This window comes from Pelmatolapia mariae, linkage group LG2, assembly GCF_036321145.2.
Source record: "Pelmatolapia mariae isolate MD_Pm_ZW linkage group LG2, Pm_UMD_F_2, whole genome shotgun sequence".
In the NCBI taxonomy this organism is placed as follows: domain Eukaryota; kingdom Metazoa; phylum Chordata; class Actinopteri; order Cichliformes; family Cichlidae; genus Pelmatolapia; species Pelmatolapia mariae.
Window position 1 is genome coordinate 28,094,201 of NC_086228.1, and position 20,959 is coordinate 28,115,159.

Below are 20,959 nucleotides of genomic sequence, written 5' to 3' on the forward strand. Positions count from 1 at the left end.
AAAAAAATTATCTCCTTTTTAATTTTTTAGGTCAGTAGAAGTGCAGAAATATAGGCCTTCATCGTGTACTGACATTGAAATGACACAGCACAGAAATATAAATATATACAGTCTGACTGGACTTGACTCTGGCAAGGTTGTTCTTTATGGCACACAACGACACTGAAATTACGATAAGTAATAATGTTTAGGGTTAGACAACATTCACATGCTGTGTGTCATGAAGCAGTTCATTAACAACGAGGAACTTCTCGTGCAGGTTTTAGGCACTGCTAGTTTTATTTCATTAGACGTTTTATACAAAGGTTAGCTCTTCTTTATGCTCATCTTTGTGTTTGTGAGGTCAAAACGTGTGAGGACGGGAATTTCCTGAGCATCTTTGGAGAGACTGCCACCGGAGCGGGAGGAAACGATCTGAGTCTGTCTCTTCCACTTGTAGCTGATGCTGGGGCTGAATCTGGATCGGCTGTGCTGGGGTGGAAAAAAGTTGGGGAAGTGAACGACGGGAGGCAGGACAAAGAGCACAGGTTTCAGCACCTCCTTTTGAGGTCCACGTGAGCGGGCCGCTGGGACCGCAGGACTGGCAGAAGAAGAAGAATAACGCAGAGTGGTGGTGACAGGAGCAGTGTGTAAGCTTTTTTCTAGTTTGGAGGAGGAACAGGAGGAGCTGTTGTATTCTGGTCTGGAGTAAGAGAACGAGCTTGATGTGGTGCCCTTTGTGGCTTGCAAGCGCAGTGATTTGGGTTTTTCTAAAGGATAAAAACGATAAGATGGGACAAAAAAGGAATTTATTATTTTGTAGGAGGCTAAGGACAAAAAGGCTGAACTCCTTCCAATCAAACTAAACATTACTACTGGTAAACAACATCTATGAATCCCAGCTTGAAAAAAAATATCACTAAATATAGATGATGCAACCAATCAGTGAGACTTAATTATCCACAGCCTATTTCTTTTCTTTTTTAGAGATGTAGGCAAGCTCTGCCCTCATTTCCACATTTTATTCGAACTTAGATGTGATTAGCTTAGTTTTAATGGACACATGAGAGTGGTATCTGTCTTTTCTCTCCACTGCACATTCAGCTGACTTGAGTTATTTGACTGTTGGGTGCACACCCACCTTGTGAAGACTGCTTCATGTTAGTAAAATCCTGATGTCCACAGACTACAGCGCTGTCACTCCTCTTGGTCTGATGATGCTTGGGCTGAATGCTGACAGAGAGCTGGGACTGGGTAGTGCGAACACTGGCTGCGTTTTTCATCCTGCTGCTATTTCCGTGGTGTTCTTTTCTAGTAAGGTGGTTGGAGCCCAGTTTGTCCAGTATGCCTTTTGCATTTGCCCTGGCGATTACCTCATTTGGTGCCTCTTTGACTGCTGGCTCAGGCTTTTGAGAATTGACAAAAGCATAGGGACATGAAAAATGTAAGAGTTTCATGAAAATTTGTTAATGGACATTGTTCTTTTCAGTGATTAGCATGGAAGGGGAAGTGCACTGAATGGTACATTTTTAACTGTATTTAATGCTTATTCAAAAAACAAATTTTTGGAGACGAGAGGAGAGAAAAAGGAGAGAGGAAAGGAAAGGAAGCCACCATGTCCTTGCTGCTGGCTGCAGGGTCACCTGCTGTCTCAGCAGCAGCCCACTGCTCTCCTCAATGCCTGAATTATTCACAAGCACAGTGCACACTACAGGGACATGCAGCCTGCGTGAGTCTTTGTGTGTATTTAGTTTTTGAGCGCTTGCCTGTGCTTTAATGCAAATGCATTTAGGCGTTTGTACAAGCTGTCCATAAGTCTACATCATTTCTCTGTATGCGTGCTTGCACACTGTGTCAAGGTGGGAATCTTGCACCTGTGTGACGCCGCGTGCTTCGATGCACTCTAGGCAGGTAAACATGGTTTTAGAAGCACCTCAGTAATGCAGTCATTGGTGGACGCCCTGAACTTCACTGACGTTAACTCATACAGACGGAGGGGGCGCTGAATTATTCAACAGATTCTCTCCCTCGCCTCCTTTTCTTCCCCCTCACCTCTGTAAATCTCACTTACTCCATCTCCACTAACCAACTACGCCATACTCTGTAAATCTCTCGCTTCCGTCTACTCTCTGCCAAACTCAGCTGCCACAGCAGTGCCTGGATCCGAACTCACTCTTTTGTTAACATTTATGTCCGAAATAAATCTCGTCAACAGCTTCCAAATTTATGAACAAAAAAGAAAATAAAGACAATGTTGGAGGGCATTGGATCTCCCATTAATACTGTCCAAATTAATCCGTCAGCAGCAGCAGTTTGTTTTTGTTTTTTTAGATAAAGGTCCACCTGTGATGTGGGTCGCTTTCTCGGGAAATTAGGCCAGAAACGCATCACTTGAATATCTTTATTGTCCCCAGCTGTTCCCGCTCATAAAGAACTTCACTGGGCACCGCCACGACAGCCAATATATGCCAGACAGCATTCAAACACTTATATAATTGCTATTTTTATGACGCTTTTCAGTGTGCCACAATAACTTTTGATTAGCTGAGTTTATTGCAGGTATGGAGAGAAAAAAAAATCATATTTGAGGCACCATTACAGCACTTTGATTATCTTTTCATTCCTATCTGTGGAGGTATAAAACATGATGGATGGTCAGAGGGAAACGGTGCGGGAGAGCTCCGTCACACCCGGTGGGGGTAAGATGGCTTAATAACCTCGCGCTGGCATCAAAAGCATGAAAGCAGATTTCATAATGTTGTGGCGGTAATGGGGCGGGGGGGTCTATATTGTGAATTATGACGATGTGGGGAAGAACGGTCACAAACACTTGATGAGAATTGCTGATGCACCTTTACCAAAACAACCCTGAAGATCCAGTGCAACACAGCGCACCTGCAGCCAGTTTGGACAGAGTCTCTCTAAAGAGACACCTACACAAATAAACGAGGGCGAGGAAGACAGGGAGAACAGGCAAAGAGAAGAAAATGAAAGTGGATTGGAGAGCAGATGCGTTTGAGGGAGAGTCTTTATTAAGCAATCAAAGCCCGTGACTAGAAACCACAAAAGAATTGGAGAGAGACAGAGTGCATCCCAATTACCAGTGTTCACAGAAAAGTCCCAAAATTATCAAAGCTTGCTCTCAAACACATTACAGCAACAAAACTAAATCCCTCTCTCTGCCCTTTTTTTCTTCTCCTCTGGGCTGCAAAACCCAAGATTTGACTCTTAACAACTTGCTCTCAAACTGACTTTGGCCTCTCATGTTCAGACTTATGCGTTTGTGTTCAGGCAATGTTCTCTTTCTTCACCTACGTGTCACACCTTTGGTCTAGATGCCGAGTAAACCAGGAAAAGATGCCTGCATCTGTGACCCGACATTCTCATTTCCTCTAGCACCGTGACCTCCTTCCACCCGTTCTTTTTCCCTTTCCTCAAGGGTCTCACCAATTGCCCGTCACACACTGTGATCCTCATTTTCACCCAATCTCAGCTTCTGCTGCTTTGTCCCTGTGCACCGCCTGCCTTCTCTCCAAATATCATAACAACTCAAATGGTTCATGCTTCAGTTTCCCGGTAGTTGCTTGTTTTTGACAGACTGCAGCCAGCTCAGTGTATCTACTTCATCACAATTCCCCACACTAATAAGCTTCGCCAATTAAACTTATTTCACCGTTGTCTGTGTTTATCTATGAGAGAGCCGACTGACTCAGGGGAAGAAGAACAAGATATTTTCTCTGCAGACATAAATAAAGGATCACCCAATCTATTCTGTCTGTGCTTGTGAAAACCATACACACACACAACCTCTGTCGGTACACAGCATTTTCATTTTGAAGGCTGAATAAACTGTCAGCCGGTCTTACAAAAGTCAGCAGCATGACACCCTGGTATCATACTGGCGAGGCACACAGTCAGGTCCAGGACTAATGATGGAACTTATCTGTCACTTGAAACCAGACAGCTTGCCAGTGACGGATGCTACAGTATTGTGCAAAAGTATTGAGACACCCTTCATGTCTTTATAGTTTGCTAGGAAAATGAGAAATATGTGTAGAGATTGTAGGAAACTATCATTTCCTCTTTTTACTGTTCCCATTTCTCTACTGTTTCTTATATTAACCCTGAATGAGAAAACATTCATCTGTGTGTTTTAGTGGCGTATTGGGAATACAGCCAAGTATGTGTTAATACTTAGACATTTAAAGTCCATTACACGATACTGAGACAGTCATAAATGGCAGAGTGACATTTACCACACCATGCATCTCCTTTTATCATTATTGATTCATCTGTTTATCTTTTATTTTTAAACAGTTTATCATTTCACGGTGCTGTGCAAAAGTCTTGAACCATTCCTTGTTTCTTTATGGTTTGCTAGTAAAATTAGAAAAGGCTGCAGTAAGTAATTGAAACATGTACAAAGAAAATAGAGTATATAAGGCAAAAATAGACATTTTTTTAACGCGCTTCAGAGCCAATAATTGGGGTAGCTGTAGCACAGGAGGCAGAGCAGTACTATCAATCGAATGGTTGGCGGTTCAGTCCCTGCCTGCTCCAGTCAACATGCCAAATATCCTTGAGCAAGACACTACACTAACACCAAGTTGCTTAAGCATAGAAAAAAAAAGTGCTTGTGTGAATGGGTGATTGTGGAATGTTGTATAATGTGCTCTGAGTGCTCAGTTAGAGCAGAAAAGCACTACATAAGAACCAGTCAATTTACCACCTTCATTCTTTCAGTCTGAGCTCTTTTAGACAGCTTTCTTTAATTTCTTTAAGTAGTCTTAAGGAATAGTTCTCAGGCTTCTTGAAAGACATCCAAAGCGTTTCTTTGGATGTCGGTGACTTTTCTTCCCTTCCCTGTTAAAATGTGTGTGTTTGCTGAGAAATGAAGCTGTTGCCAATCAGATTCTTTCAATATGGTATTGCATAGTGGATCAAAATCTGACTTTACTTTACTGTATTAATACTTACATCAATTTTGACAAGATCCCCAACACCACCGGGTGAAATGCAGCCCCAAATCGTGACAGAGCCTCCTGACCTTCTATGGTCATTGATTTGAACCAAAAACCATTAAGCTTCCAGATTTACTCCTCAAAAAAGTTTGACTCCTTGGAAACAAAATATAAAGACATGACGGGTCACTCGAAACATTTACACAGTACTGTAAATGAGCTAAATTTGCCTGTACTTATCTCTTTGGCTGCACTGCCTAAAAGTAGCAGCAGCAGTGGCCTGGAGGAATTTCATTTTCACAGAGCTTAGTTATCACTGATCCCATGTAAGAAGCAAAATGTAACTAACATTACAAAGTGTTGACTCTGCATGCGGCTTTTTACAGTGTGGATGCAGCACTCAGACATCAACAAGGAAACAGCAGCTTAGTAAGATTTCATACTGGCTTCATGAAGGAGCAATAGGAGCTGCGCTGCTCTGTGATGAGAAGTGTTTTCTGTGTACATGTACATTAATTTTGTGTGGTCACAACTCTCCTTAACACATTATTAAAACTGAGGTCGTGTTGTACATCAGTATATTCTCAGGTTAAATAATGTAGTTACTAACAAGGGTGCGTATATTGTGGCTTATTAGAGAATTCCTTTGCTCATCTGCTAAAGTGATGCTTACCACTCTGGTAAGAACAGCCAGAAAGGAGCCATTGGTGTGCTCTGTTGGCTCCAGCATGAAGAAACTGTCTGTTTCATCCATGGGCTTTGCACACTCAGAGGACATGAAAGGGGAAGGGCTTGGCCTGAATGAAACACACACACATACGCAGCAAAATAGGAAAATACAGTTTAAAAAACATAACCAGTGACATTAAGAAAACACATTGGAATAACAGCTGAAGATATTTTTTTTTCTGATTACTGACATAAACATTTTATAATTATAATTTTTTATTACTTTATTATTTGAAATCCACAAACATTGCACAGAGGAGAAGATGTCTGGGTAAAACCAGTATGATCCCTACCAGAAATACTGCCTTTGTTTTATTTACGCTAGCCTAAGGCACTGCCAGCACACCAGGCCAGCTTGCTGCAGAGAGGATTCAGCCTTGATGCATTCAAGTCAACAGGACTGAAAAACTTCAACCAGAGTTTAGCTCTTAACCCCACAAACAAAGAAAAGAATCCTGAAAAAAAAAAAAAAAAAAGCAGGAAGGCGAGCTGACTGAAAATCGTTTCTTCTGTGGCCTTTACACAGCATTTAGAGACATGAAATGGCACCTTTGATTATATTTTCACCGAATTTCCTTCTGTTCCTGTCTGAGGTGTGCTGAGGCTTTGACAGAAGCCTGTCTAAAGGTAAGCAGACAAACAACTTGCAAAGCTGACAGACAGACAGCAATGCAAACAGACAAAGAAAGGCAATGATGGAGACAGAAGCAGAAAGCACACCGGGGTGCAGAGAGTGAGGCTGACCTGAACTTTGCTTGTTTTGGTTCCCCCTCCTGGTCTGCACGGGCCTGGGCTTGCTGCAACGCTTTTCTAACCACGTCCGCATTTTCCTCTGGGTATGACGAGCACGTGGAGTACACTACTGCCAAAACTTTGGGGACTATACACAAAAACACACACATTTAGTTAAAAAGCGTCCCTTCATCCCTTTTTACAACAATTACATTTGATTATTCAAGCTGAGCCGTCCTCCTCATCAACCGCTCGCTTTGAAGAAATATGCTCTTGAATATTAATTTCTTCGCGCTGCTTATGCATGTACATTGCTCATTTTATTTAACTGCGACTGGCTTGAAGATTTGTTTGGCTGCTGGCAGTCAGACTCCCTTCATTTGAGCTTTGATTTCTTTCTTGCTCGCTAATTATTGCCAGACAGAAATAATTAACACTCGGCTGATAAAGAAGAAAACCTGCTCAGATGTGGCAAATCGGCTCCAAACAAATGTGAAATATAACTTGGAGAGAGGCGAAACGGAGACAAAAAGATTAGAACTAGGCCAAAATGTCATTCAGGTGTCCTACAATAAGATGTTCCACAACAGACACAAAAGGCTTTGGAGGTGTGTGTGTCTTTGTGTGTGAGTGTGAGAGACGCTGAAATGAGACCATCGACACAACTGAGCCACGGCACTCGATACATACCCGCCATTAATTACTAGTCCTATTAGAAAGCATCTACACTGGCAAAACCACAGACAAGGGCTGATCAATAGCTGCTTAATTAGAGAAGCTAGTTTACATTTCCCCCAACCTACAGACTCCACCTGCTCAATGAACACATCCCAGAGCAGAGACAGAAGGATCCCCTGAACAAAACAAGATGGATTGAAGCTAATGAGCATAACTCACTGATACAGATCTGCTGAACAGAGGAAAATGCAGCATATAAATATATACAGTAGAATACAACTGAGCAAAAACACACTGACAGCAGATTAAAAGAGTAGCATCGGCATAAAACAGAATACTTCTATCACAATCACCTCTAGACAATTTATACAACACAAAGCGGGACACCGAAACACTTTGAAATATGCAAAGACTGCTGCAGAAGACAGCGAATGACCAGCACAGTGTAACATTAGGGTCCTTAATTAAAACTCAGAGAATCTCCAAGGAACACCACAGACTTCAGCCTAATGGCATAGGAGATTAGATAATTAGGAAGTGTAAGCAACATCGTGTCAGAGAGGCTGCATGCTTGAAACTCAGATTATGTGGTGCGCGCACGAGAGCAGGTGGTTGTACGCTCACACATCAAGGCATGATCAATATCCTTCCTCTGCTGTGCTACCAGGGATTCCAGTTTGCTTTGGGCTATGGAGCCTTGGGACAGGTCCTGCAGCAGGCCTGTGTCTGAAAAAACAAAGAGGAGCTTCAGAAGAGAATAATCTTTACTTTATTAACTGTTGTCTTCGAGTGGGTATAAAAGCATCTTTAAGTAAGTATGTTATCCGCTCGTTGTTATGCCACAAAGAAAGACTTCCGTCAGATATTTGTTCAGGGTGAAAATGTTCAATTTTTAATATTAAGGCTATTTTAGAGCTTTTTCACTAGAAGCTGTTGCATAAAAACATTAAGGACATGCTTTTGTTTTTTAATTTTTATGAATGCAACTGCAACAACTGCACAGGAAAAGCAATAGCAATAATTTGCATTTAAACAATGTAAGCTTGATATATCACATCCTACAGTATATCCAGTGTACACAACATCTTGATTTGTGCACATTAACCAACTGTACGTTCCCAGGTCTATATCAGTATAGTAAATAAGCCCACAGTGTATGGCTCAGTGCTTAAATCATTACCTCCATTTTCTTGTAGTATGAAATCAACTGGGTTGCTAACTGCAGACACAGAACACTTGGGGGTCAACAGGATAACGCGCACTCTTTGAAGTCGCTTGTCACCGGTGTGCAAAGATTGGAATTCCTCCAGTATCAGTCTCACATCTGAGCGCCAGACACAGACAGTATAATGATAACCAGCACCAGGCATGCACATGTTCTCCGTGCTTAAATCCATGATGTCCCACTATATTTCTTTATAGAAAAATTCTGTGCCTGAAGGCATCGTTTGCAATCATAAAAATGTCAACTTTGTTCCTTCCCCATTTTTATTTCTCTAATGACTAGCTGAGGTGGCAGCCACTATCAGCAAAATAACCTGGTTTAAAGCACACTGAGTTTATATGAGTCCCTAGGATTTTTGCTGACAGCAACATCCATTCTTCTCACTAGAACTCGCCCAGTCTTTGTTGGTCTATATCAAGTTTTCACTTCATTTAAAGACAAAGACAGTTAACAGACAGGTGCTTTCTTTTGTTCCATCTTCTTCCATCGCCTCTTTTGTCTCTAACACAAACACAAACCGATACTGACAGCCCACTCAAGGACATACATCCGTTTTGTCTTACTGTTGCAACCCATTGCAGAGACAGTGAGCTCCAGCTCCTCCCTTTGAGCATCTGTGCAGTTGTTGACACAAACGTAGATGCTGGGCCAATTGATGCTGTTGGCTTTATACTTTTCTGCAATTAGGGCAGCAGTGTGGGAGACAGTGAGGCCGGAGAAGGAGCCCACCATGAGAACATCTCCTTCCTCTGGTAGCAGGGAGCACACAGCATTTGGGCCCAAGCTGCATGACTTATCCTACAGGCACAGGGAGTGGAAGTATTAGTTTGTTGCAGCAATGCTATGAGGCAAACCAAGGAGGAGAAAAAGCAGAAAAACAGAAAATGGAAAGAGTGATGGAGAGTCAGTGAACAAATTTAAAGGAGAGATGATTAATTAGGGAGAGGCAGTGAATATTTGATTGAATCTGGCCACAAAAATCTGATTTACTTGTGTTGTGGTGCTGTGTACTGTTCACAGTTTATGTGGCAGCTTGACTTTTATGGAGCAGAAATTAAATGATTAAACTGTCCAATCCTCCCAAACAGGATAATTCTTTATGGCTCAAAGTGAAGCACAGCCATATGAGTGGAAGTGATGTGAAATATTTGTATCTGGGCAAACTAATCTTTCTTGGCACAAGCGATTTCAGTCTTACAATCAATTTGAGAAAGTCCATTACCAAAGTGAAATCATAAATATCGCAGAAGACTGATGGAGCTAAAGAGATTCCACAGCTATATTAGAGTCTTCAGAGAGGAGGCTGATGTTGTCAGAAACCTCGTCTCTCAGTGCACCTAGTACCTGGATGATGAGTTTGTGATTGCTGAGCAGCTTGGTGGAGTACAGCTGAGCTTTCAGCTGTGCAGGGAAGACCAGTATATCCCCACAGTGGGGATCCTGGCAGAAGGTCTGGCCCTCCAACCGCCCAATCGATTTGACCTGAGAGAAACCTGCGCTCTTCAGGACACCCTGGATCTCATCAAGACTGGAAGTAAAAGAGGAGAGGAGCAAGAAGGCGAAGAGAGAGGAGAGAGCAGATTAGCAGAAGCCCAAGAGAAGGGATAAAAGACGAAGGTCAGAGGTAGCAGAAAGAGGAAGGCTCTCTCCTCTCCTCATTATTATCTCTCATTATTCGATAATAATAGTGTTAGAGTGTCAGAGTTGCTATTTGGCCTTTTAAGAGTCTTTAATAGTAATATGGGCTATAAAAGCCATTAAGACACACACATACATACATACACATACAAACACGTGCACATGTACATACACGCCATTAGTCCCAACAGGTGACCTTTACAGTCCCAGAGCTCACTGAGGGTTGCTGCTGATTGAATCTGTCTACAGCAGCAGGATTTACACCTAACTGAATCAGGCTGTCAGGCCCAGGCAAGAACACACATTAGCGCACACACACAGTGTGTAGGGCGGACATTTAATTGGATGTCAGCCGGGTACCTGGCCCATAAAACACTGGATAGCACCCAAAGTTAAAGGTCTGTGTAAATGCAGGTGCGTGTGGACACATCCTGGGTATGCTTACAGTGCACGTCTGTGTTTATGTACAGGTGTAAATGTGTAAGTGTGTGCTATCTGCTTCTGGGGAGGCGAGCGTGTACTCTCAGCATGCTCAGCTGACCTGCTCTTCAGCGTGTTGACCCATGCGTAAAGCGGAAGGTTGCTCGACCTCTCCTGCTTCTTCTTCACACTCTCTGGCAGGATACACTCAATGGACAAGAGATCATGTTTGATCCTGCAGCGGGCCAGAGAGGCAGCCAGTTTGGTTTTAAACCTGCACACAAGACAAACAAAAAAAACCACTAGGGGTATCCTTGTGATGACAGCACACAGGCCAGATTTCTCTTTGAACTTTGAACATTTTTTTATGTTTATCCACCAGATACCTTACATAAAAAGTTACAAATACATTACAGATTAAAAAAGAATGTGTGAATGGTAACCAGTGAGCTCTTGGCTTCCTTTCTTCTGACTCCCCTTGTTCAGTACTCATGGGTTGGACTACTTCCATCTGCCAAATTTACCTTTTTTTTTTATCTCTGTAAAGTTTTGTCACTGTGTTTTGCACAGCTGCAGAGCTATCATGGTTTGTTGTGGGGTTTGCTTTTACAAAATCTCTCTGAAGACAACGAAACAGATTTAAAAAAAACAAAAACAAAAAACAGAACAAATACAGAAACACATGATGACAAACCCACACACAGGCAGATGTACATGAAGACAATACCAGCCAGGCTGTGTAGATTTTAAATACTTCATCTAAAATTCCTCATGTTTTATTGTGTTTGTCTTTTAATAATTTCACCCACAGTGATTTCAGCTTTTTTGTGCTTTTGTTTTTTGGTTTGTTTTTTTCCTCACCTGAGGAGGTAGTCCTCCACATGTCTAACTTCCTGTATGATGGAGTCCACCTTGCATTCCCGAGGGAGGAACTTCCTGTTCTGGAAGTCATAGAGCATGACGGCAACAAGGCTCATCTGTTCGTCTGGCTAGAGTGTAAGAGCAAAAGGCACCACGTTTCATTTAAAAGCAAGAACAAGAGCAGAGGCCTAATAGAAATATTTCTCATTGTAATAACTTGAGGAACAACCTTGTTTTCATTCAGCGGTAACGGCTCAAAAGTCAGCATATGTTGCATGTCCAGAGTTTACACCCGCATCGGTGTAGTTCAGTGGTTTTTAAATGGCCCTATTTCGGTAACATAATGAGGAGAACTGTGGACTGATACTATTTATTTGTATTGATTCAGTGACTGAACTGTTTCTCATTTACACAATTGACACACACACACAGTAGCTCAAGGATGTCCTGCCATGACCCAGCGTTTGCTACTTAATTAAAACTAGGAGGAAGTCTGAGTTATGATTCCACCACTTCCCTACAATTATCGCTCTCCCTTAAACTCACTATCTTCCTTTCTCTCCACTTCTTTCCATATCCCTGTCCTTTCCTCTCTCTAACCCCACCTTTCTCCCCCTGAGGGTGGGACGGCACCAGCCGCATTAGTGGCAGATGGTGCTCCATTGCAGAAACAGCTTGCCACATCCTCACAACTGGGCTAATGGGCAGAGAAGTTAGAACGCTACAAAGGTTTCTGTTTTAGGGGAGGAATTAGGTTGTCCTTATTATTCGGTACAGAGGCGTTTAATTTCTTTTTTTCTTTTTTTTTTTTGAAAGGTCGATTTCTGAGACAGGTTGTGGCGCTTTGCTTTTTAGCTCACTCGACTTCCCTCATTACCTCAAATTCCACTTGTCCTTCACCAAGGTTAAACACTTGGGTGTGGGAAAATTCCCAGTCACTAAGCTTGCCTGGAAACAGTGTCCCATGGTGGGAAACAGTAAACATGTCAGCTCTGCTTAGCAACTCTTATCCCCGTCTCTTGAGACTGTCTTCATCTCACTCTGTTTAATTTCAGGGCTAATTTCAATTCAGTAGTGTATTACTGATATAACACAACCGAACAAACTCAAGATGAAATATCCCAAATGCATGTACTACATTAGCTGTGATTAAAGTTTCATATGCCTCATTTTACACGTGGATTAGAACTCTGTCATGTCAAACACTTTCTACCTTCTCTGTCTTCCTGACTAGAATTTATTCAGGTTACTTCCATCCTCCGTGGGATTTAGGCTTCATTTTCCTCCTCCATTGTGATCAAATGTGCTTTAGGCTCAAAGCCTATGTATACCCTCATTTTTCCGTTCTACTTTTTTTTTTTTTTTTTTTATCCAATACCCTCATGTACCCCCTTTTTTACATGCAGTCTATTCGCTCTCATTCACCTCTTTCTCCCGTCTCTCTTTCTCTACCAAGGTTGAACTTTATAGATGCCAGGAGTGTAAAAGAAGGTGAGAGTGAGCTCTAAAGACTGTCTCATTGTGTCTGGGCTTTATTGTCTAGCTAGAGAAATGCAGAGTAACGACCTGCCACTATCCCGCAGGGAGAGCCATTCATTTCACCCAGGGCCATATTTCACAAGGCTACGATGCAAGTGTACATCTGTGTGCCTATGGGGATTACACTGCAAACACATATATTCATGTGTATTAATGTGCCCGGGTATGCTTAGGCCCTCGCTGGAATAGACACTGGCTATCTTCGATCTGTAAACTCTACGACAGCTCTGTTTTCTGTTTGCACATTCGCCGCCGCTCGCTTTCATTCCGCGTCTCTTTCACCTGCTTCACCAGCCACGCAGTCGCTCTGTATTCTGCCCATGTTTTATCACCATCCAGAATGTCGGAGAAAACAGCTTAAGCAGCCCTCCTCTTTGCTCAGAATCTTTTATGTGGTGTGTTAAAAGTAGGGCAAAAGTACATGCCAGCCTCCTCCAGAGGATACCTCTTCATTTAAGAAGGCTGTAGGTTCACGGCTGTGCTACAAAGCTTTCTTTTACGAGTACACAGCATCATAACAAAATAAAAACTGGTTAGAGGACAGATGCAGCATACACACTGTGCAGAATACACTCAGATGGTACATACAAACTCACTGCCCCTGGGTTGTTTTGATTTCATCGCTAATTAATGGGGTGTAATAAAGAATAATACACAGCCAGATATGTTCTGCCACATAGTAACGTTTCGATGTTTTTTACTCCAAAGGGAGACATTGTCATTGATTAGAGGAGGGAATATGAACAAAACAAGGCGCTTTGTGAGTTGGTGAGAGGAGCGTGTCAGTGCAATAAATCAATATTACTGTTACTGATTATAAGATCAGAGAGAATAGAACAAACAATATGTGGAGTGCAAACAGCAAGACATGAACACCATAGAGTGTTTGTGGAAACACTAAGGTAAACAAAACTATACACAGAGGGATAACAAGGTAAACAGAGAAATTACGGACATATAAAATTATATGAAATGATTTACCATTGGTTGAGTAAGATAACAGCAGCTGTCAATCATCATGTCCTCCAGCAGTTCTTGATCTGCGCAGGAATAATAAAACAAGGTTAAAAGGATAGAAATGTAATAACAGAGATTTCAATAACTAATTGTGAGTGAGTAACGATGATGCATATTAATGCATCTTTTATATCAATGTCTAATTATCCCTCGAAACCAATCCCGACTCCTCCATTTGGAGGAGGAGACGGAGGCACAAGAAATTACTCCTATCCATTAATGAATCCACATCTAATGATAAAAACATGAAAACACACAAAAAAAAGAGCTAAAGGAGATGAAGACAAAGAACAAAAGAGGCTCCTAGAGGCACCCCGAATGATGGCAATTTAATTTCAAAAGATAATTCAATTAGATCGGGGGTTTAATTTCCCGTGATTAAATGCTTATTTGGTGTTTAATTAGACCTAATCTGATTCTTCATTTGGTTCTTTTCTTTCACTTAGTGTGTCTTTGCTATGAGAGCCCATTTAATTGGAGGAATAATGACACCAATGACATATAGAATAATGAACAGGTCACATCGAGACATAATCAGTGAAGCCAAACATAAAGCGCGAGCGTGTTTTTCATACCAGGCTAGTATGTGCCAGTATGATTCGATTTTCCATTTTATTCATACCATTAATTAACCCTCAAGTAACCAAGTAATTTATGATCCCAAACATATCTAACCATATGCACGTCATTATGATATTTTTAGTCTAATTCTCCTAGAACGTTTTTACCAATGTGGCAAGAATAACACAAGGTAGTGTGGGGACATTTATGACCTTGGATATATATTTTTTTTCATAACATTACTTTTGCTCACTTTTGCTTTTATAGTAATTATTCCTTAATGAGGCATCTCATTTTGACAGCAAGATCTCTGATTATATTTAATTTTTAGCAGGAATAAGAAAGGATTAAAAAAAAAAACACCCTGATTATGGAGATACTGTAATTTGTTGTATACAGAATATTACAGAGGTGCCTGCTCATCTATACTTTGATGTCCTATAAAAATTATTTGCACACCGTTATGGTGCAATCAATAAGTTAATTCTGTCATTTTAGTCCAGGGAAACTCTTCTTGACCTTCTTTATGAAAAAGGTGACAGAAGTCTGAAAGGGCTGACTTTAAACTGCTAAAAGGTGAGAGCTCGCTATCAGATATCTTTCCTCGGTTCATAGTGGTTTTCCACCCCCATACACACGCTATCATATCATAAAAGCAGCAACTGCCTCACTAACCAACAGGATTCTTTCTCTTAAAATATACATAAAAACAAACAGGCTTATCCTTACCATTCCCATCTGTGAACAGCAGGCTCTCATTTTCGATATGCATGAGATGGAGAGACAGGAACACTTGCCCGTCTATCATGTTAGGATTAAAGAACAGCTGCTTCCAAAGTTTCTCTGCAGGTAGCGTTTGCTCTCTGCACACTGAGTGAATGGGGCAAAAGGATAATTTCTCTAATATGAATGCGCGTCTAGTGAAGAAACAGACAACTGCGAAAGCTGTCAATAAGATACATGTGTTTCTTCAAGTGTGAAACCACAGTTTTGAAATTTTGTCTGTCACAAGGGTGGTTTGCCTTTTGGTTGATTCCTATTCCTAACAGACACACCTCTAAGACTGCAAATAGGATCTAAAACCAGACCCTATCCACCGAGACACCACGGAAACCACATACTGCTGTTAACTTATCGCAACATCACAAATTCACACTGGGCACCCCTATACAGTGTAGGGCAAGGCAAGCATCTGCATGCAGGTACACACACACACACACACACACACACACACACACACACACACACACACACACACAGGCGGTTACACAAACAACTGTTTTCACATGATAGAGCTTATCTTTAATTGAGGAAACAGAACTCTACAACATCAGCAGTGGTTTAATTTACTGCAGATGCAGGTGAATAAGGTTTAGACTTGTCCCCATTACAGCAGAAGTCCTTAAAGACAATCTCTTAAGAGATAACCGCTCAGTGTACACTGCAAAACAGATCTCTAAAGAGGCCATGACGCCTGATTCTGCAGAGGTCATGGTCTTTAACATGCTATAAATCACACACTGCAATTTGAGCAAAACACAGAGGGAATTCTGCTATAAATCACTTACAGGAGACATCTTTGCACAGCAGATGCCCCGCTGGGTTTTTACCTGGGGGATGATGCAAAATCTTTTAAGTCTGACAAGCAACAGTCGCTTGAAATGAGTCTAACAAAAAAGAAAAATTAAATAAAATATGATGCATCCCCACTCAGCAGGAGGTACTGTAGGATGCAGAACTGAGGTTATGTGTCGTGTGGCTTCCATCCAGGTGTTACACAATGAGCAGTGACTGATGGTGACTGTAGTCAAACAAATGCTCAGCACAAGAGCCAGACCTGAATGGCGTCTCTTTTTCCTCTTCAGCAGGTCTTTGTCTCACAGTGTTCTGCATCAGTACACCCAATTGCACATTAATCTAACATTGGAACAGCCAGTGAAGGTACCTGCAGTAAGTTATACACTCACCTTTGGTCTAAATGCTCAATCTATCTTACGTATTATGCACCTGGACAATTTAATATTTGCTGAGGCATAGTGGTGATAACTGCCCTGATTGTGGTCAAGGACAAAAAAAAATAAAAGACAAATCTTTCTCTCTTTGTCTCATACTCCAAGTCCAGCATAGCACACAGAGTGGCCTTTTCTCATTGCACAGAGAGAAGAGCAGCCTCAGTCATTTGACAGCCTGGCAGCCCAGTTGGCCAGTGGACAATGAGACAGAAATACTCAGAGGAGCAGCCAGTAGAAAGAGGCAAAAAGAGGAGGAGGGGGGGCTTTTATGGCTACCGACAAGGTCAACTGAATTTCTACCACATTCCCACAAAAATTACTTTACACAGCTTAACACGAGTGTATTCCTCAAGCAATGACAGCACACTGCATGACCACTGAATAAGATATGAAACCTTGAAAACATAACCTGCCTTTAGGTCAGTGACGTAGCAGAGCTACACTGGAAAATTGTTTTTTTTTTAAGAGACAAAAGAAGGCACAGAAGATGAAAAGAGTGAGAATGAAGTGTAAGAGAAGGAGAAGATGTGGAGAAAATCCCAACAGCTTTGTCTTTTGTTTATGAAATGGCAATTCTACACCAGGGTAAAGATCAACCTCAACACCAACCCCATAACATTTAGCATTGCTCGACACTCCTCACAACACCCCAAAAGGGAGTGTCTGTGTCTTCCGCCACCGACATGGAGCTCACTGAACCTTTTATTTAGAACAGATAAGAGTTATAATCACAAAGATCAATACCAGTTCATACTCACTGACATTTTGCTCTGTGTGCTTTTCGCTGGTGAAGCACTTCTTCTTTAGGTTAACATCTGACCTTTGTTCAGTTTTAGATCAGTCATTGAATGGCCCTATAAGAAGCATGTGTGTTGTTCTGACTCCCAGCATCCTAGTGCTGCATGTCAGGAGAAAATCAAATTCTTCACGAAAAGCTGGCGTATTTGCAGACTAAGACGCTTTGAGAGTGTGTCGCTTCATCTACACAGCAAACGTCACAAAAATACGAACACGAATCCAAAATACATACATGATTACACACCTACTGTAAAAATGACTTGATCTATCTCAAGTACTCAACACAAGGAGGTGAGGCTCCACAGCTTCTTTAAATGATCTTACCTTGTCTAGTCCAAACTTATTACAGTATTTATCTTTAAACTAATAAGAAAGGAGTGACTAAAAAAACAAGCAAAATGTAGAGTGTTGTGGAGAAGTCTTGAGCCACCCTTCCTTTCTTTAAATTTTGCTAGTTTCTCTTCTATTATCCTTAGCAATCTTCCTAGTTTCACCTGGTAATGCAAGCAGGCTATGATGACCTAGAGCTACAAATCTAATATAAGTTACTCAGATGAGGTGCTGGAGCTGGTGATGATGGATATTTTTGAGGTGATCTGCATTAACTGTTTAACATGTATGTCTGACGTTCATCCAGGTTCACTGGACACACAGCAAGAAGATGAAAAAAATCATCCATGGCTATGAGGGTGTTCTAGCAACCTGACCTCGGCGTCCACTGAAAACACGTTAAATCGATTCCAGCCGGCTTCCTGCCCTGGCTGTTGGCTCGCCTCCTCTGCATTATTGCCATGGTGATTACACACCCCTGTGACTTCGGTCACCCAGACCTCACCCTAGTCCCAGCAAACAGATTAAGGGACAAATTGATTTGTAGCATGACGCAGAATTCCCCCATGACCACTCGAGCATTTTTTTTCCCCTCTTCAACTCGCCCTTCATCAGTCTATCTATATGCAATTCTACCTGTCAATTAACTTGCCCAAAGCTGTTTGTTTGCCAGAAATCAAATCAATTTTGCTTGCAATTTCTAGAAAGAGAAATTATTCAAAGTGAGAGCTGATGAAAACATTTCCTGATGTCGCTTCACATTCACCAAAAACCACGGACCATTACCAAGAGGTATGAATCAAAAATTAGGAATCACTTTAATCTGTAAGTTTGTTGTTTGTTTGTTTTTTAACACTTTTAAGTCAAGGGTCAGCACAGTTTCAGAGGTACAGAGAAGATGCAGTCTTGGTATTTTGTTATTGATTTTTATTACTTTTAATACTATATCAAAGGACAATCTCAGTTTCTTAATCATAAAAAAAAATTGTATGTTTTGTGCTGCACTCTAGGTAACAGACTGGTTATCCACCCACAGCAAACAGTGACTTATTTTATTAATGGTTAAATGAGACTTTAATTGTTTCAGGTCCTTAAACGACTCATCCCTTGATCTCAACCTTACTGCCACGTTAGGATCTAATACCAGTCAGGTTCTAACAATCAGATGCTAGAAAGTAATGTTTATTAAGACATTTTCCCTTCTGTAGTGTTGTGAAAGATCATCTCAAGGCAAAAACAAACTATGAACGGAAACATCAGGCAGCTACTTGCCTGCTCCTCCTCATATGAGGTTGTTGATTTATGTTTATATGACAGGCGGGAAGAGACAGGCAAAAAAAGGAATAATAAAGGTTCGACAAATAACCCTGAGCTAACAGTTAATTGCCAACTTACATTTTAGTGTGCTGAAGGCCAACTCATAAGCTGCACGATGCATCTCCTCATCTCTGACTTCAGGTAACCGGAGTCCTCTTTCTTTGCCATAATTCACTAACCGTTGTGCAGCAGGCTTTTCCAGATGGTTATTCTGATAGATAACTGATGCCAGCAGGTAAACTCTGTCTGGGAATCCCTGCTGGCTTTGGATGGTTATGTGGGGCTGTGGAGGAGCTGCAGAGGTGTCACTTTCAGCTTCATCATCCAGCTGGATCAGGTCTTTGCTGCTTGCGATGTGAGAAACAGACTTTTGTGTCTTGTCTGTGAAAGGGCACCTGTGACGCCCTGTGGCATTTTTTTTTTTCACCATCTTCTAAGGTCAGGTTTTCTCTTGCACACCTGAAAGCATGCCATGCAGAGTTATCATAGTTTCTTTTTTTTAAATTAGCATTTATTTTTAGTTGCTTTTGTTTCTGATTTATTCAAGTTTCCAGTTGCTTCCAGAGTTTCATTTTAAAGTGTTATACTTAGAAGCTAAAGCTAACTATAATCACTTTTTCACCCCTGACTTTAGTTTTTTAGTTTAGTTATTCTTCACTATATAAAAAACATCATGCCATATGCTCCCATCAGGAAGATACTCCTGCGTACCAGCGGCCAATACAGAAAGATTTATGAGGAGCTTTTACCCTCAGGCAATTAGACTTACCTACCCTACTCAAATACTCACTCTTGGACTATGGTTATATTAGTTATTATAAGAAAATAGATTAGAATCCTTTTCTATTTGTGTCTAAGTCTTATGTCTTAAGTCTTTATGCAAAGCTGGACTCTCTTAATATTAAGGTTAAACAATGCACCGAAAATTTTAAACTTGAGGCTCAGAGATTTTCTGATTTGGGGCAATATAAACATAATGGACTCGACTTTACCTAAAAAAAAAGTGATTTTATTTTGTACATATGATGGTTAATTAAGTGAAACAGAATACATGTAAATAAAAGCAACAATACAGCCAGAATAAAAGACATGATTAAACTAAAGATTTAATGACATGATCTCACAAGTGTATCAATTTAAACTTTTTTTCCCTGATGACATACGTTTAGTTGAATTAAACAGTTAAACACGACATTTTGCAGTGTAAGAAGGCAACATTAAATTGCAAGTGCAAAGTTTGTAAGTAACAATAATAATGTATAGAATATATAAATACATAAAATAGTTTCAGTTAGCCTTAAAAAGAGAAACGTTTAAACCAGTTTAAATAAAAAGATTACAGATTAGATTATCAATAAAATGACCCTAAATGAACCAATAAATAATATGGAGTAATTGCCATCCTGTTTCACCGTTGCTTACAATTTTCAAAACACGTGTGCTATTGCTATGTATGTTTCGCCATTTACCACAGCAGTGATTTAACAAAGCAGACCTCACTTTCTGTAGTAGCAGAGCTGGAAAAAAATTTGTGTTGTTATTCGATACCTTGTGAGAAGACCTCCCGTTATCCGCGATTCTCCGTATTTTCCTGCGCAGGTAGCTTAACGGTAGTGGCGCTGCTGCTAGCTGCTCAGCAAGTTTTAATTGCCAACTCCCCGCTACACACACACACACAAACCCTGACCCCTTACCAAGCAGTAACAGGGGTTTCCTCGGGTTTTACTGCTAGCCCCCCGGCAGCCTTGAATGGGTAATTTATAAAAATGCTACACCGCAGAGTCTCCACTTACAAACAAACTTTCTAAACGTCAACATTACGGTGCAGCTTCGGGTTAGCTTGCTTCCGTCACCAGGGCAACAGCATGCTAATTTTAATGCCCCGTTCTTCACGGATCAAGAGTCTCCTTAACGCTGGATGCCCTCCATCTATCTGGAGCATATGGGCTTGTTAAAATTTTACAGGGCATTATGTCAGAAAACCGCTAACAATATTAGATCGCTTGCAGATGGCACGCAGCTGTTGTTTCATCCGAGGGAAGTTAATAGAAAAGCAGTGGCGTAAATAAAAAGCCTTGGTTCCTTTGCCCCCTGGGGAGGGGGGGGGGACTTTCTGCCACCTTCAATTTCTCTCTGTGCTGCCCTGCATTTAAGTCTTAATA

At 41.2% G+C, this 20,959-nt stretch overlaps 1 protein-coding gene across 1 annotated transcript; it reads right to left on the minus strand.

Moving 5' to 3' along the window:
* Positions 1–304: 304 nt before the first annotated feature.
* On the minus strand, positions 305–19,227 carry LOC134634241 (putative methyltransferase NSUN7). Its single transcript, XM_063483329.1, has 12 exons — positions 18,876–19,227; positions 13,744–13,802; positions 11,224–11,351; positions 10,484–10,636; positions 9,649–9,832; positions 8,868–9,102; positions 8,248–8,403; positions 7,704–7,805; positions 6,390–6,549; positions 5,617–5,737; positions 1,121–1,385; positions 305–749 (listed from the first exon to the last, which is right to left on the minus strand). The coding sequence occupies exons 1-12, from the start codon at positions 19,225–19,227 to the stop codon at positions 307–309; spliced, it is 2,358 nt and encodes a 785-aa protein (XP_063339399.1). The 3' UTR covers positions 305–306.
* Positions 19,228–20,959: the final 1,732 nt, after the last annotated feature.